We start from the raw sequence: 19,176 nt of genomic DNA on the forward strand, positions 1-19,176 counted from the left end.
ATAAACAAGTTTTTAAACATGCGTATAATAAGAGTACTGAAAAGAAGAAATTTTTTATTAAAATAAAAGTGTGTGACGTTCAAAATATTATTCTAAAAGAAATTAACTAATATAAATATAATTAGAAAGAAAATTTCAAAATGTTTTTTTAAAAAACTGAAATTAATACATAATAAATATTGTAACCGGACAACTTTTCCAGCTTGCCACCTAGCGGCCGCTCGATAAAATTTCAGTCTGTGCTCTTTAGTCATAGATTAAGCATGATGTTTACCCCTGAGAATTGTACTTTTCCTTAAATATTTGTATTAATTGTTTGTCCTATTATTGCTTTTCTGTGTCATGTCCTTTGATGTTTCATTAAAAAGATTTAAATCATTTGAGCTTCTTTCCTTAAGGGTTTTGTTTTTCGCTAGCAGGAATAGTTTTTGGCTCCCAACGGTAACTAGTTTTGTTTATGGTTACAATATGATAAAAATTCCATTTACTAAAAATTTTGATGTGTATCTCATTCTTTTACAATTTTGTTTTGATGTCCATCTTTGATAAAATATTATTTTCTACATTTTTATAAACTAATGAAAGGATGTTTCTTTTAAATAATTATTTCTCTTATTATTATGTAGGAATTCGTCAATGAAAATAATTTAATTATTTAGAAATACGGCGTCAAACTATTTTGTTTAGATTATGGTTATTGAAAAAGTTGTCTTATAATGGAGCAAATTTAAATTTTCACCAACAGGTTCGAAGTTCATTTATTCATTTTTTTAAAACAAAATAATGTCTTTTTGTGTCTGCGCGTTTGGTATAATCCTCAGTACACTTTTTAAAAAATAATGTTTAAAAAAAAAAAGTGAGTCAAGTGAAATCATTATTATGTTGATATCTTTTATTAGAGTCAAAATTCGGGTGTACTTATTTTTTTTTTTTTTTTTAAGTCACTTGCCCGATGAAGTTTTACGGAGAGCAGGAACCGGGATGAGCGAAGAAAGAAGGTGTTTGATGCTACAAGTGCTGATAATTGCTGTGAAGATCTCCAAGGGCAGCTGTATTATGACTTTGTGTGCTATTTTAAACATATTGTGGAATACTGTGCCAGCTCCATTTTTATCAGCACAAGAAATGAATTTCTTTTTCAGGGAACTATTTGAACCGGAAGAAATACGTGTTATACAATGGTTTTACCATAAAATTGTTGGCGAATACCATGAACGTATTGAGCCGCGATCCCTCAAACACTTAAGTAGAGTGGCCGTACGCAAGCAATTATATACTGCAAGACGGTGGATTCCAGTGGCAGTTTTGCGATTAAATATTCCTAGAGAATTGAAAACTTACTTAAATCTGCACCTGGGCTTCATTAAATATAAATTCAAACCTCAAAACTTCATTAATACTCGGCCTGTACGTAATTTTCATTACGTCGTTCAATAAAATTGGATGCTGTTTTTCACCTATTGAGGAGTTCTGTGGCTGCTCCTTATTTATCATCTTAAGAATTAATTTCGTTTTACAGTGAACTGCTTGAACTGGACGAAATATTTCTTATACAATGGTTTTACCATAAAGTTGTTTGAGAATTCAATGAACTTATTATTTTTTTTTTAATTGAACATTTATAAAACCTCCGTGCACCACAAAGTATCACACGGGGCTTATTGAGCCGCAATCCTTCAAACATTTATATAAAACGGCCGTACGCAAGCAATGTATGTCGGAAAACAATGGATTCCAGATGCAGTTTTGCAATTGGATGTTCCTTCAGAGTTGAAGACTTATTTAAATATCGGTCTGGACTAAGTTAGGTATTCCTTCGAGCCTCAAAACTTCATTAATACTCGGCCTGTATATGGTTTACCATAATATTGTGTGCTGATTTTTACCTATTGAGATGTTCTATGACTGCTTCTTATTTAGCATCTTTAGAAATAAATTTGTTTTTCAGTGGACTATTTGAACCGGACGACATTTATCTCATACAGTGGTATTACCATACAGTTGTTTGAGAATTCCATGAACTTGTTGGGCCACTATCCCTCAAACATTTATGTAAAACAGTTGTACGCAAGCAATGTATATCGGAAAACAGTGGATTCCAGATGCAGTTTTGCAATTAGATCTTCCTTGAAGAATTATGTAATTCTTGGACTGGAATTTGAATGTAATGTATCAATTCTGTGTGCTTTTTCACTTATTGTGGAGCTCTGAGGCTGCTCCTAGTTTATAATCTCTAAAAAAAAAAAAAAAAAAAATCTGTCAACTATATGAACCAGATGAAATATTTATTATACATTGATTTTACCAAAAAGTTTTTAGAGAATTCCATGAACTTTTTTTTTTATTGAACATTTATAAAACTCCCGTGCACCACAAAGTATCACACGGGGCTTATTGAGCCGCAATCCTTCAAACATTTATATAAAACGGCCGTACGCAAGCAATGTATATCGGAAAACAGTGGATTCCAGATGCAGTTTTGCAATTAGATCTTCCTTGAAGAATTATGTAATTCTCGGACTGGAATTTGAATGTAATGTATCAATTCTGTGTGCTTTTTCACTTATTGTGGAGCTCTGAGGCTGCTCCTAGTTTATAATCTCTAAAAAAAAAAAAATCTGTTAACTATATGAACCAGATGAAATATTTATTATACATTGATTTTACCAAAAAGTTTTTAGAGAATTCCATGAACTTGTTGAACCCCGACTCTTCATACACTATGTAGAGCGACCGTATACAAGCAATTGTATAACGGAAAACAGTGGATTCCAGATGGAATTTTGAAATTGAATATCATTTCAGAGTTAAAGATTTATTTAAATTTCGGTCTGGAGTTTGAATGAATTGTATTGTAGGAATTTTATTGTTATTTTTCCACTCATGACGTTATTCTAAATTGTTTTTTTTTTTTTTTTTTTTTTTTTTTTTTTTTTTTTTTTTCTGTTTGGAGAAAAAGGGTATTTGGAAAATAAATCTAGTATCACTTTGCCTTTCAGGTGTGAAATATAGTAATCACTGGATTGATTGAAAATGATTTAGAGCGCTATAGAACTATATAATATTGCATATTATTACATATATGATATTGCTGTAATTTATTAATATATTGCATTCTTTGTAAGTGTTTCTGGTGTGAAATGGAGAATGTTCAACATTTCTGGAACATTCTGTATTTGTAGCATATATGTTAATATAGGTAAGTGTTTTTGTTCTTAATTTAAAATTCAGTGGAATCATTCATCCTTTACAAAGGAATATATGCATGTAATCTGCTGTTCTGTGCTTTTTTTTAATCTAAAAGAGAAATTTATTAAGCATATTATGATGTATTTTAAATTAATTGATAGATACTTCTATATTTAATAGTGGAAAATTTATTAATCTGTTATTGGAGCTCATCATTAATTATCTGTTACATAAAAAATAAAAAAAAATTCACACTAAGTTTACTTTTTTTTCCCGAATTTACTAAACTGAAATCAGAGATCTGCTTAATCCGAGATTAAAAAGTCTAATGAGTGTAAGCTTTTTACGAATTATTTCATGGATATTGTATTTGTTGATTTATGTTAAATTTCTGGAATTAATGGATGCAAAATAATGTAAATGAAATTTATACCATGTTTACTAAAATTTATTCATGTTTCATTATGATTCTCTTTTTATTCTGATGTTACAAAAATAATTATTTCATCTTTATTTCTGCCATTTGCCAAATTTTTATATTAAGAAGCTTTATTTTTCTTTCCTCTTATAAGGAGCATTCAAACAGAAACGAACCGGAGGCCTAGGAAACCGAACGTCTGCTTTGTCATCCTCCGGGGTAAATCAATCGTTTGCTCTTCAGACACATTTTTAGGGAACAAAGAAAAAAAGAAAAAAAAGAGGCAATCGCAGAGAAAGGGGTCTGGATTGTATAGAGGGTGATGAAGTACTCAGGGCCGGCCATCCGGGGGGTGCGGCGGATGCTATGCACGGGGGCCCTGAGATTGAGGGCCTATGGCACTCTTTCAATTTATTAATTTCTGATGCCGTTTCCAGCAGTATATATTGCTTTTTTTTTTTATTATTATTTTACAACGTTTATATTGCTTATTTTCTGCATCTACAAAAAGATGGGAAATTCTACCAACACATTTAAACATCACTCTTGAACCATTATATGACACTCGTTGTGAAGCCAGAATAGATTCGATTAAAGCAATATATATACAGTTTGAATAAACTTGTTGTTTGTTGTTGGTTATCCCCCTTGGATTGAACTCCAATTCAAACCGAGTAAGAGAGCGGTGAAAGAAGGTAGTAGCTTCTGAGAGTAAGGACCCCTGAGTATCCGAGGGCGGAAGTCTGACTTCTAGCTCCTTTGAAGCGGAAGCGGGGTTCGAACTCGCAACCCAAGGAACGCGATTCCAACGCCCTACCAACCAGGCTATCCCGGCCTTATTAATTAATAATTATAATGATTTATTTCTAAATGTATTAACTGTGTTAAAATTTTTCTTTACCAGTTACTATAATAATAATAATTGCCAGTTACTAGAATAATAAGTACTATGCGCTCTTTCAGCAAATTAAAATTAATAAAGAATTGTCTTTGGTCAAGCATGTGTGCATAATTTGTAAATGAATTTGCTGTACTAAGAGTCGAAAAAGAAATTGCAAAAAATTGTAATTTCTCTGAAGTAATTAATAATAAAAACAAAATCACGCATTAAATAAACATATAATAGTAATATGTGTTCGTATTTGTAGCTTTTTTTTACTTTGTAAAAAATATAGGGCCCTAAATAGTATTTTGTAGTCGGACCCCTTCATAGAAAAGGCCGGCTCTGCAAGGACCTGCTACTTGAATTTCTGCATGAATCCCATTCCCCTACCACTTCCGTTATCAGAAAACGAACCACACCTCTATACTCTTCTTTTGACGCCTCTATATCACTGCTTACAACGTGAATTTGACGATTGACGTGTGCTTCTGCTAGCTTTTGTAGTCACATGGCATGCACCTATGATTCTCTAGCGGCGAGCTGTCAACTTCCGCGCTCTTGTTAGAACCACGTTTGTTACACATACAACTAGGGATACCGAATAGCGGTATTTTGAGCCATTTGTATAATTTTCTAATAACGGTATTTACAAGTTTAAATACCGTTTTTTCGGTATTTACTAGAAATTTTTTAAATTGTCTCCACAATACGTTCAGTAATCGCCAACATAGGAAAATAGTATACGTTTTTTTTTTTATGTCTCCCTAACGGAGGAAATTAATTAGACTGTTAGTACAAAATTGCATTGTACAATCAAGAGAAGTGATAAAATGCTGTTTGACAATGGATTGTAAAACCCTTCGCGCTTTTGCGAATGCGTTAGGATGGGTTTAATTCGACAAAATAGGGCTGAGAGGTAAGATGAAAGGAGATGTTTACATTTAACAGTGAAGACTCGCGGTTTTATGAGACGTCAACATTACAGATAATTAGTAATACAAAAGGAAAAAGGTATTAATGCACAGTAAAATATTTCAGAACTATCGTTATTTAATAAAAAGGGACATAAACATTAAATTATGAAGAATAAATGAAAAATTTCTGTTCTTAAACTTTGTTTACTTCTAATGTTGGAACGATTTTTGAAACTGAGAAATCCAATCCAAAAAGCAATAATCGACTTAAACCTGCAAATTAATTTTTCAGATAGTGAATTCGACTTAATATCCAGAACTGTATCAGCTCTACTTCCAATCAAACTGACTATTGAGGCATTGTGTCAGAGAGATTCTAATTTATTAACAGCTAATGCAACAATAAATTTCATGTTGCAGTCATTGAAAGAACACCACACATCACTATATGAAGGATTATATATTACATTGAAAAATCGCACATAAAAATGAAAAAGAAGAAAAGAGATTAACCAATTCAATTCTGATCAAGTTTATAGTAAATTTTCTTAAACTTTTTACACACAAATCTATCCACATTCAGAGGAATTCGGTACAGTTATCGAAGATTATCATGACACTAATGTCAATAGTGAAAAGGAATTGACGCTTGAACAAAAATTAGAATTAGCGATAAATAAAAAAAATTTCAACAAACCAAAATACAATGCAGAAATCAGCTATATCCAAAACCATCCCACGATAAATCGATTTATTTGAAGATGAGGGATTTAGAGGTAAATACTTGGAAAAAGTACATCGCGCATTGCTAACAGTACCATCAATTAGCGTAGATGCCGAAAGAGCGTTTTCGATAGCTGGTAATCTATACTTATAATAAAGCTCAATGTGTGTGTGTGTGTGTGTGTGTGTGTGTGTGTGTGTTGGCGCTCTACAGGCCAGGTCATTTGACATACAGCTATCAAATTTGGTACATGTATACCTTAGAGGTAGGGAATGTGCACCTGGGGTCCCTTTTTTTGAAATTTTAATTATTAATTAAAAACTAACTTTCCCGCCAAAAGAATCTTCCGTTTTCCCCACCGCCAACTTTTCCGCCAAAAAAATCTTCCGTTTTCGCCACCGCCAAATGAGTAAGGATTCCGTTTTTTTTTTCTCCCAACAGTAATGAGGCTAGGGTTAGTATTTTTCGGCGGATTATTTCAAACGATTCTGTTTATTTTCTTAATGTTTGATGCATTTAAAATTAAACATTGTTAATTAATCGATCCTTCAGATTGATTCTGAAGTACTTTTGAATTAAAATAAAACAGAATAAAGGAAATTAAAAATTTCTAATCCGCCGACTGGCGTAGAAAAAAAATCACGTATTTGCGTTACGTAACTGGCGTTGAAAATTCAAGCATGAGCTTTGTGTTGACGAATTATTATCAACGGATGCGGACTGGATTTAAATTTGTTTTAGGTTCGTTGCGTGCTTTTGTAATTAAAATGTATTTATGTTATTTATATATTTTTTGTATATGCTTATAGTTTTAAGTGCATCGTTTTTTAAGTAGTTATTTAAAACCTATTTTAAACCGTCTATTTTAAACGATTCGTTTCATTTTCTTAGTGTTTGATGCATTTAAAAGTAAACATTGTTAATGAATCGATCTGCTCATGATGAATCTAAGAAAATTTTGTTGACAAATTCTTGAGATAATACGTAAATTGAAAAAGATATTCTTTAGTGCCCATAAAGTTTAAACGCTGAGTGACTCTATTTTCAATAATCAGATTATAAAAAAATTCTTTGTTTCAGTAAAAAATATTATTATATTAATTGCAGATTAATTCTTTCCACTTTAATTTAAAGCATAAATTCTACGGGTGGTAACAGAAAATTAGAGAGATACATATTACGTTATGACTGAAGGCCTTTATAATATTATGAGTGAATTATATGACTATCAAAATTTGAAGTTTTAAAATATTTTGATGAAGAAGCTATTAAAGTAGGAATTGCATAAAATATTTAAATATAAAAATTTTAACGAACATTAAGATTGGCGAACCGGCTGGTCGACAAATTCTTGAGATATTACATAAATTAAGAAAGATATTTTTTAGTTCCCAGAAGGTTTAAATGCTCAGTGACTCTGTTTTCATTAATCATGTTATTAAAAAAATTAACATTTATTGACGAACACGAACACACTGATATTCACCGTTACTCTGATTAGATGTTATAAAATCTGAATAGATAAACATAAACGTGTAAACAGCTGTGCGCCGGTTTCTATGGCAACACAGCTGGAAAGGGAAAAGAAGTTTCTAAGCAGAACATCTGCTTTACACAATTTTATAGAATAACTTTTCCCCTTTTTCGTTTCATTTTTTTAAAAAATTACTTATTTAATAAGAACACCTGCCTTACCCAATTTTTTAGAATAGTTTTTTTCCCCTATTCGCTTGCTTTAAAAAAAACATCTATACTTATATATAAAGTTCAATGTGTGTGTATGTGTTGGCGCTCCACAGAAAAGACCATTTGACCTATAGCTACCAAATTTGGTACATGTTTACCTTAGAGGTCGGGAATGTGCACCTGGGGTCCCTTTTTTTGAATTTTTAATTAGAATTTTAATTATTAATTAAAAGCTAACTTTCTCGACAAAAAATTATTCGTTTTCTCTACCACCAAATGAGTAAGAGTTCAGTTTTTTTTCCCCAACAGTAATGAGGCTAGGCTTAAGATTTTTCGGCTGATTATTTCAAAGGATTCTGTTTATTTTCGTAATGTTTGATGCATTTAAAATTAAACATTGTTAATTAATCGATCTTTCAGATTAATTCTGAAATACTTTTGAATTAAAATAAAATAAAGGAAATAAAAATAATACAGAATAAAGGAAATAAAAATGTCTAATCTGCATAGCGTTACCCCAACTGGCTTAGAAAAACTCACGCATTTCCGTTACCATAACTAACGTTGTAAATTCACGCATGCGCATTGTGTTCTGATTGTTGACATGACAACCAATATCAACGGACGATTTAAATTATTTTTAGATTAGTTGCATGCATTTGTAATTAAAGTGTATTTATGTTAGTTATATATTTTTTGTGTATGCTTATAGTTTTAAGACCATCGTCTTTTAAGTAGTTTTTTTTAACCTGTTTTCAACCGATTATTTTAAACGATTCGTTTTATTTTTATTTTTTTTAGTGTTAGATGCATTTAAAATTAAACATTGTTAATTAATCAATCTGGTCATGATGAATTTGAGAAAATTTTGTTGACAAATTTTTGAAATATTACATAAATTAAGAAAGATATTCTTTAGTGCCCATAAAGTTTAAACACTCAGTGACTGTTTTCAATAATCATATTACAAAAAAAAATACTTTGTTTCAGTAAAAAATATTATTATATTAATTGCAGATTAATTCTTTCCACTTTAATTTAAAGTATAAATTCTATGGGAGCCAACAGAAAATGAGAGAGATACATATTACGTTATGACTGAAGGCGTTTTTAATATTATGAGTGAATTATATGCCTATCAAAATTTGAAGTTTTAAAATATTTTGATGAAGAAGCTATTAAAGTAGGAATTGCATAAAATATTTAATTATGAAAATTTTAACGAACATTAAGATTGGCGAACCGGCTGGTCGCCAAAGGCGGCTAGTTTTTGAATAAAATTACGTTGCAGCTTAATGACAGTACAGTTATAAATTATGTTTTTTTAAGATCACATTTGAAAAATTTGTAATAGTACCACATATTGAATACTGATATTTATACTTTTTTTGTGATATAAATAAATAAGATGTTCCTTCACTTTTTTGTGATTTTTTTATATACTGTTTTTAAAAGTTACAAATTATTTTTTTGTGATATTTACACTCTCTAATAAAACTGGCAAATAAAACAAAGAAACACCCAAAACCTTTCTTTTTCTAAAATTTCTACTACCGGAATTGAACTTTTGGTCCGATATTGCAATCCCTACATGCAACGATGTTAAAATTCTGTTGTTGCTTATCCCCCTTGGATTGAACTCCAATTCAAATCAAATCAAAGATATCGGGGAAGGAGGGGTACAGTAGCTTGTGAGGGTAAAGACCCCTGAATACCCGAGGGCAAAAGTCTGACTGTAGTTCATATGAAGATGACACTGACACGCTCGTGTGCACAACCCCTTTTTACAGGGGGGGGGGGGTTCTTTCACTCACGTCACGGATAGAACACAGGAACCATGCTCGAACTCGGGACGCCCTAGCAAAGACGCGCTATTCCTAGGCTAGGACGCCCGCTCTGTTAAAATTCTGTTACCGGTTTGCATTCCAGCCTCCGTCTCGTTTCTTTTGGAACGCTCCTTATACATTGTTTTTTCACAGATATAAACAAAATAAATGTTTTGAATTTCTTTCTTTTTAAATATATATTGATAATCATTACCATTGAAGTTTTAAAAGTTTGTTGCTTTTTAATGTAAAATGCTTAATATACACTAATGATTATTGAAGTTTTTTTTTCATGTTTTTATTTCTTCCTTAGATAAGATTTATGAAATTAATAGAAAATAAACTGTAGAAGTTGCTCTTTTTACACACATAGACATTATAATTTTTTAAAAATACAATAGTTGTCAAAATGAGAAATTGTTAAAAGTTTTATTTGTATAAATTGGGATTTTTTTCTGCATATTTTGCTACTCAGCTATTTATTAAAAATGTAATAACGATTTATATATGAGCAGACATTTAATTTAGTTTTTTTATTTGTTCCAGTTGAATTGGTCACAGGGAGGCATTCTATTCTTATTCTAATTCCTTATATGAAAATAAGGAATTAGAATATATAAATATAAATTCCTTATAATTAAAGTTGTTAATTTTTTTATATTTATCATTAATTTTCTACCTAATTTTTTAGTACAGTGTATATACATATATAATATATATTGTTATCCATCAAAACATGCTCTTCTTGGTTGTTCAACAACTATTTAATATCTCTAAATTTATATATTATGTGTCGATAGATTTTTGTATATTGAGTAGCTTAGTCTTTATGAAATCATTTTTGTGTTTTCTTGTCTTTTCTGATAATTGTATTTTTTTATTACACGAATAATATTCCATTAAGGGCCGTACTGAAATGGTCCTATGCTCTTGGCAGAACTGCTGGATCTACACTTCTTCCAATTATGTGCTGCATTTTTGTTACTTTTTCACCTACTTTGTAACTCCACCCCTCTCCTCCTTTTAGAAAGAAAGCTGCCTCCTGCAATTTTTTGCTGTATATATTTAGCAAATTTTATAAGTTGGTTGAATAAAAATTATGTAACTTTAAAAAATATTAAATACTTTAATTAGCTGTATTATTTAAAAAATACTATTCAAAGGAAATAAATTTACTGCAAATAAAATGTCATTATTTTCCAAAAGACTGAAAATAAAACAAAATCATTATCTTACTGTTTGTAACAGCTACTGAACTCTGATATTTGTGTGATGTATAATAAAGATCTCTTCTTCTACCTTACCAATTTTTTTTTTAGTTGTCTTATTATTGATAATAGGTTGAACATTTTAAAAATACAATGGATAATTAGATTAATATGTAAAGATCTTACTTTATTCACCTATTAAATAGCTAGGATCCACTTGAATTGAGGACGCTATATGCATTTGTAGTAATGATAAGTTTAATGCTTGATAAGTAACAATAGATTACGAGACAATATATATATTTTTGAATTTATTTATCATAAATATAATGAACAAACATCAGTCAGTTAATATAATCAATACCTGATCATAAATACTGTAATATATTTTACGAATTATTATAGGTATATCATTGGAAGAGTAAGATAAAAATATAAATTTATGACTGAATAATATTTTGGTAATGTGTAACCAGTGTACTGTCATTTTGAAACTATTCATTTATTTTGAGAAATTTTAAACACTGAAGATAAGGGTTTCGCAAAAATCGCTGTATAAAAATAAATAAAAACTACAGCTACACATTATTTTGCTAATTCAGTTTACGCTGAATTCAAGACAAAAGTATAAGACGTTTAAGAACATACTAACGCTCTTGTTATATCTGCGAGTTTATTTTAAGAACCGTCATTACCCCCCCCCCCCTCTGAGGGTTTCAGGTATAGGCAGAGAATCTTTGCTAGTTGATTCTAGCTGCCCTGTTAGGGTTGGCTATCTCTGATGACGGGGCGTGCCTTATATGGGAGGAGTTGTATCTTGCCGGGTGATGGCCCGTAGAACACAACGGTTGCAATAACAACCATAGTTCACACCAATGCTACTACAGCTTTCAGATCATTTTTTTTTTCTGTATACCTTTGAGAGGGGCGGGAGTTGTAAATTTGTGGCTATGAACTGCTATAATGTCTATAGTCGCTTCTATTTGTATTTTTAATTAGCCTCTTTTGGCGACTAGCTAGTTCACCGGAATATTGGTTATATCTGCAATCAATTAAGTCTCTTATGTATAACCTAGTATTCACATTTCTCTCATGCAGTTATTTTAAACAGCCGATTGTGATAGAAATTAAAACCTTGTCAGTTTGATAAGCTTACACTTGTTCTGTTTATTGTATATATGAACCATATTAACAGAGTCAAGTCTATGGCATCATAGAGCTTAAAACGTAAGTTTCTGGGCCTGTCAGTCTTTAAAGTTCGCAATACTGTAAAATCGCTTTCATATTCGTCATGTAAACTAAATAGGTTTTAACCATAATCTTTCTTCCTTAATTTTCAATAAAGGTAGAAAAAAATTACGTAATTAATTCTATGATTATTTGAATTTCAGTACAACAAAGTAATTTATTGTTGAAGAAAATTAGGCAAAAAATATTTTTTTATAAATTGCCGATTAAGAAGAAATTACACGATTATTAAAAAAATATCATATATATGTAATGATATTTTAAAATCTAATTTAAACTTAATTTCCCGATTCTTAGTTCAATTCAGCACATATAAACTTCAATCTTAAATATTCTCTTATTTCCTGATCCCATTCCACTTTTTCTGTTTAATTAATGCAACAAAAGTTCTGTGAAAATGCTTTTGTCAGCGATTCCCACACTCCGAGTGAAAGGATATTAAATAAAAATTTGTCAAACTGCGCAAATTCTTTTAAAATATGCATATTTTTCCTTTTACCTAAATTTACACATATAAAGAAATTCCTATCAGAATCTCATGATATATAATCATCGGGAAAATATTTCTGTCACTCTTGTGTTGTGATGTAGATTGACGTATCTCGTCGCTACTTGGTTGTACATAAATTCTGCCTCCCGAGATGAAATAAAGCGAAATTTTAAAACTAGAAAAAAAACTATTATCTTTTCGGTCACGAAACTGCTCAAAAATATATGTGCGTTTTACATTTATATATATATATATATTCGGGAGTTATTGTGAATTAACACCAAAACTTTGCTTAATTTTTCTTTAATTAAAATTTCAAAAAGATCACTCTGAAGTGCATATTTCTACCTTCCAAGATATATTATTGTCAAATTTGTTAGCTCTAGGTCTAATGATTTATTACACACATTCGTCATCTTTATTATTATTAGAGATATTTTACTATCTACCCGCCTTTGGAGATGTTTGTTCCCTCGAAATATTGTTTGTCGGTATGTTAAGCAATTAATAAGAAATGCATTTTTCCTTTGGTGTTTGATAAGACTGGGAAATGTAAATTAAATAACAAATGAAGTTTAAAGAATATTTATTGACTTGTTTCTTCGTTTGCTTCCGAAATAAAGTATTTAAAAATTAAGTATTTTGAACTCAATATCTGCGTCTAACTGAATTAAGCAGCAAAAAAAAAAAAAAGTACATCAATTCTATCAATTATTTTATCCTATTGGATCCTATTAGAAACATATAGCGTAATATGATTCTTTGAAAAACGAAATAATGTGAAATAGAAATTAAATTTTCAAAAACAATAACACGAAAAATATTTAAAATATCATTTAAAACAGCTATCTACCATATTTTTTCAAATAATACATTTGGGAAAAGTAAAAATTTCATTTCATTTTTTTTTTTTTTTTTTTCCTTCTTAACTAAATTGTGCAAAGCACCTCAGTTTTGTAAAAGAAAAGAATGCTAAATTGTAAAATTAAAATGAAACTGAAAATGCATAATTAAAAGGCGAAATCCATTATGTCATTACTAAAAATATCGATTTGAAATTGGTGCAAAGAAAAAAAGTATTTCACTATACACAATTCATCAAATAAAAATAGTTTGAGTTGAAAAACATTTTAAAAAATGTATAATATAAGAAGGGTGGGCAAGTGAAAATCTGATTTTGAACTAATTTATATAAACATATTAAATAAGAAAAATGTGTTAATCGTAATCAGAAAAATGGAAAAAGCTTATATTATTAAAGAATTTGACAAAGTAATGAAATTAATTTGATTTTCATTATGACAATGAAAAGTACTGTTGCCAATCATTAAAAAATATTTGTTAATATATTTTTCGTATGACAAATTGATATCGCAAATAAAATTATTTTTTGATGTAAAAATCACTTTTGTGGGACAATATTTTAGAAGGGTGGACAGATTATTTAGTGTAAAACTAATAATTTGAGTGTAAACACCCAAATACTCCAATTTTATAAGACAAATAATAAATTTGGCCTAATTGATAAAAAAAATAATACTGAAGATTGAAAATAATATTGAAAAGTAAAAGTCATTGATAAAAGAAAAATAAGACTGAAAAGTAAAAGGATTTTAATTTGGTTTGATTGATAAAAAATAATATTGAAAAATAAATTATTGATAAAAAATAATATTGAAGATTGAAAATAATATTGAAAAATAAATTATTGATAAAAAATAATACTGAAGATTGAAAATAATATTGAAAAATAAAAGTGATTGATAAAAGAAAAATAAGACTGAAAAGTAAAAGGATTTTAATTTGGTTTGATTGATAAAAATAATATTGAAAAATAAATTATTGATAAAAAATAATATTGAAGATTAAAAGATAATATTAATAAAAAAAAATATCAACACCAAGGATCTCTAACAAAAATTTCAAACAAATGTGCCTCATCTCCTTTTCTGCCATCTTATTTTCCTTTATAAGTAAATTTCAAGCCGGGAAGTGTATTGAGTTCTCGTATTTTTTCTTCATTTAATTTCTTAATGCGCCGGTCTGGTAGAAAAATAATAAAATTCTCCATATTTTCATCTATTAATTCTACAATTTTTTTTACCATTGTTCGTGGTTATTTTTTTTATTTCAATTACATTATAATCTCTATTAATTTCAAATTCTTTGAATTTTCTGAAAGGAGTAGATTCCAGAGAACCTAAGAAGTTGAGCTTATTTACAACGCCCATTTATTTAGAAACAGTTTTATAAATACTTTCCTTACTTGATGGTGTCCCTAATCAACTCAACTTTTTATCAAAAGAAGCTAGCGACTCTTAATAATTAAAACATTCACATAAAATATCATTTTTCATATTAATATATTTCAATTAATTTTGAAAAAGTTATAACTACTATAAAAACTTTTTTTAAAGTTTATTTATAATTTTTTGAAAAAAGTTATTATATTATAAGCATTATTTGTAAATCATTAATCAACTCAACTTTTTATTAAGTTATTCTTAACAATTAAATCATATCATATTCTTAGTAATCATATTAAAAATTTTTCATATTAAAATATCTGAGTAGATATATAAATCCAAATTAACTTTTATTATTACTTTTTGAAAAACTTATACAGTTTCGCTCAAGTCTTACATCCGAAGCATCTTGTAGTAAAGATGTCAGACTAAAAGGTGGAGGATTCGTATACAGATCATTTCTGAAAATCATCAAGAGGGTTAGAGTCATCGTGATAGCCGTGAGTTCTAAAAATAGAAATCAGGAGTGCAGAATGAGTTTAGTTAACTGATTCTCACGTTAATTATGCAATTAAAACTGTCAAAGCAACCTCGATAGCCGTGAAGGCATTTTATAAAGTCATAGTGATATTCGTGAGTTCTGAAAATAGAAATCATCTAGGAGTTTAAAACGATAATGATAGCCGTCAGTCACCTTAAATAATTCTCATGTTAATTATATAAATAAAACTGGTCAGAGCTACCTGGATGCCAATGGATTTAATGAATAAGGCATAGTGAAAGCTGTGAGTTCTAAATTAGAAGAACACAAATAAATGATTCAAATTGAAAGTTAAAGCTGTAGCTAAAGTTTCAAGCTATGATATCTGTGAGTTTTAAATTAGAGCATAATTAAATAAATGATTAAAATTGAAGATCAAAGCTTATAGTTGATAGCTGTGAGTTCTAAAAGTAAATGAATGCTGATTTCTTAAAAAAAAAGCAAAACAAATTGAGTGCATTCTATATCATCTGCTGGCAGTGAAACTTTAAAGTATTTTCAAGAAAAGTAAAAACTATTAAAAAAAATTCTTAAAAGTACAATTCATGTTTTATCATCTGATTGATTCTTACAGCGATGGAAAATATATATAAATTATAGTTATTTTGTTAAGAAAATATGTGAATATTACTCTATTCCTAATAATACATATTATAATCAATAAAAATATGAATCTAGTGGGAAAAGTTTTTAAATCATTTGAATTCTTTAATAAATGATAATGGTGTTTGTGCTGTAATAGGACCTAAAATATGTTATTTTGACTATCCTGAAGAGATATGGAGAAATAGATTTCCCTAAAGACAAACATCGTAAAAAAATATATTGTAATAAGTGGAGCTACCTTCTAAAAGCTACTTGGAGTTCTAGCTACTAAGTTCTTGGAGCTACTTCTTCTTCTCTCTTTTGTTTACTTTCTAAAACTATTAACGATTTCTATACTTTTCACAGAAAGAAAAATGACTGCTCTAAAATTTATTATCATTCTCATCGTAAAGATTATGATTCTAAAATCAAATATAAAAAAAATTAGCAATGAATGTGGAAAAACTTACACTCATAAAAAAGACATTTAAATATTAAATATCTATCAAGCGTACATCTGGGAAAATGCATTCACCTTAATTCCCCCCCCCCCCAATAAATAGAGTCAGCTCTAAAGTCTAAGACCGTCAAGCAACTACGTGAGTATTGTAAAGCGCATAATATTAGAGATTAAGAAAAAAATGATCTTATAAATTTTGTGATAGATCAGATGAAAAGAAAAGAATTTAATGCAGCATTTAATTTTAAAAATAATTATTTTAGCAAATCTACATAAAATTAAATGTAAAATTTGTGGTGAATATTATAAACCATATTATATTTAAAAAAATCCTTTAAGATCATTAAAGCATAAAATTACTTTATTTAATGAAGAAAATATTGAAGAGAAATATTTGAAATTGAAGACAAAAAAAGAATTATTAAATAGTAAAAATCATAATTTTTAAGTACTTGAGAATCTGAAAAAATTTGATGTTATTTAATCTATCACAGATCAAGCTCTAAAGCAATTTTTGAACTTGTTTCCTTCCAATAATGATCTATTTTTGAAAGAAAAGAATCTAGAATACCTAAGATTAAATGTGATAAATATGGAAATTAAAAGATTTTATAAAAATCAAGTTCTCCGAAGTTTAAAACACAGAAATACAATTTTAGTGACTAGTGAAGAAGTTATAGAAGTAAATTCAGGTTTTAAGAGTAGATTGAAAACATTTGGATTATAAATATTGATGATTTCATGGATCTCTCTGAATTTTTATATGAAAAAAAAGTAGAATTATTACAGATTTAATAAAATAAATTTCAGATATAAAAAACAATTAAAAGTAAATATAAAATTAATTTGCTATTATGTGAAAAAAGATAATGAAATTTAAGAACATGAATTTAAAACAAAAAACGTATTATAGTAAAGTATGCAGATTTAGATGAATTTTATGATAATACTGCTCAAAAATTATTAAAAGAAACAGATGAATTTGAAGCAAAAGGTTCAGGATGGAGTCTAAATAAAATTAAAGTATTCAAATTGGCAATCAAAAAATATGATCCTTTAAAAGGATCTAGTTATACAGATTTAACTGAAGAACTTAAAAATAAAAAGCAATTGTCAGTGTAAAAAATAAAGTTAATAAATGTTTTATGTGGTTTATTTTATCTGAAATTCATCCAGTAAACAGAAATTGGGAAAGAGTCTCAAATTATAAAAAATATGAAAATGAATTAAATTTCAAAAGAATTTATTTTCCTGTTTCTTTAGATAAAATTTAAAAAGCTTGATATTATTGAGTAATTCAAACTGAATAATATATATGTTAACGTGCATAGTTATGAAGGAGAGAAAATTATTGCATCAGTTTACTGTGAAAAAAACAAAAACATGTAAACTTGTTTTATATAAATGATCATTATTGTTGGATTAAAAATATGGGTAGATTATTAAGAACTTAAATGAATAAAAATAAAGTATATTATTGTGATAGATGTTTAGTAGATTTACATTCGATCGAAAAATTAAAAGATCCTAAACAAGATTGTAAATGAAATGAACCTTGTAAAAATTAAAATGCCTAAGGAAGATGAATTTATAAAATTTAAGAAATATAATCCATCTATGTGACTGCCATTTGTTATTTACGCATATTTCGAATATTCCTTGAAAAAAAAAAAAAAGCACCTGTCAACCAAATTCTAAAATGTCTTACACATTTTGATATCAAAAACATAATGCGATGGAATTGACTTATTATATATATTTAATATAATAATGAATATTTTAATCTTTCAGTTTATTATCATGGGAGTGATGCAGTGGAAAAGTTTCTGTCCATGTTTAAAGACACTAAATAAATGATAAATTTATTGATGAAAAAATAAAGATATTAAATCTATGATAGGTTTCAATAAAAACCCTTTTAACTAAACTAATGTATGTCGTATATGTGAAAACGAAATTTTATCAGAAGATAAAAGGTCAATGTCATTTAACTGGAAAATATAGAGGACAACCTCATGAAAATTGTAATTTGAATTATAAAATTCCAAAATTGATACCTACCAATACACATAATTTGTCTGGATATGAAGCTCATTTGTTTATAAATGGATTTGATGATTTTAAATTAAATATTGTTTCCAATACCGAAAAAAATATATATTTACCAAAAATTTTGAAAAATATTTGAAATTACGATTTATTGATTCGGTTTGATTTTGCCAAGTAGTATAGATAACTTATCAAAAAAAGAGAATTACAAATATATAATAAAAAAGAATAATATAAATAAACAATAATTAATAATATCTTAATCAATATAATCTATCAATAGATAATTTAAAAGAAAAAAATTTGAAAATTATTCACCTGAAATAAAACAATTAAAATACAATCATTATTTGAAATCTGCTTTTAAAGAGACTACGAAACATTTTCTTAAAAAGAAATTAGATTTAATAAAAAGGGTTTTATCCTTACGATTAAATGGATTCTGAAGAAATGCGTAAAGAGACTAAAATAACCCTTAAAAAAGATTTCAATAATAGATTGAATGAATGTGATATATCTGAGAAAAATTATTAAAAAAATTAATTATTAGGATAATTTAAGAAAAGATCATATATTAGAAGTTGATTTAGATCCAACAGAATTACCTCTAGTTCCATAAAAGAAAATACTCGAAGGATCTAAGCAAAAAAAATTATTAACAACTTTGTACGATAAAACTAATTATGTCATACATTATAGAAGTTTAAAA

The 19,176-nt window shown here is 28.3% G+C and overlaps 1 protein-coding gene across 4 annotated transcripts in view; it reads left to right on the forward strand.

Moving 5' to 3' along the window:
• The window catches only part of LOC129961054 (uncharacterized), a 49,746-nt gene extending 38,803 nt beyond the window's left edge, over positions 1-10,943 (forward strand). For all 4 annotated transcript variants that reach the window (XM_056074860.1, XM_056074857.1, XM_056074858.1 and 1 more), the window contains one exon: positions 942-10,943. In XM_056074860.1, coding sequence (XP_055930835.1) covers positions 942-1,437 — 496 coding nt within the window. In that variant the 3' untranslated portion in view covers positions 1,438-10,943. The remainder of the gene's footprint in view (positions 1-941) is intronic.
• The last annotated feature ends 8,233 nt before the right edge of the window (positions 10,944-19,176 follow it).

Source organism: Argiope bruennichi, chromosome X2, assembly GCF_947563725.1.
Source record: "Argiope bruennichi chromosome X2, qqArgBrue1.1, whole genome shotgun sequence".
Classification (NCBI taxonomy): domain Eukaryota; kingdom Metazoa; phylum Arthropoda; class Arachnida; order Araneae; family Araneidae; genus Argiope; species Argiope bruennichi.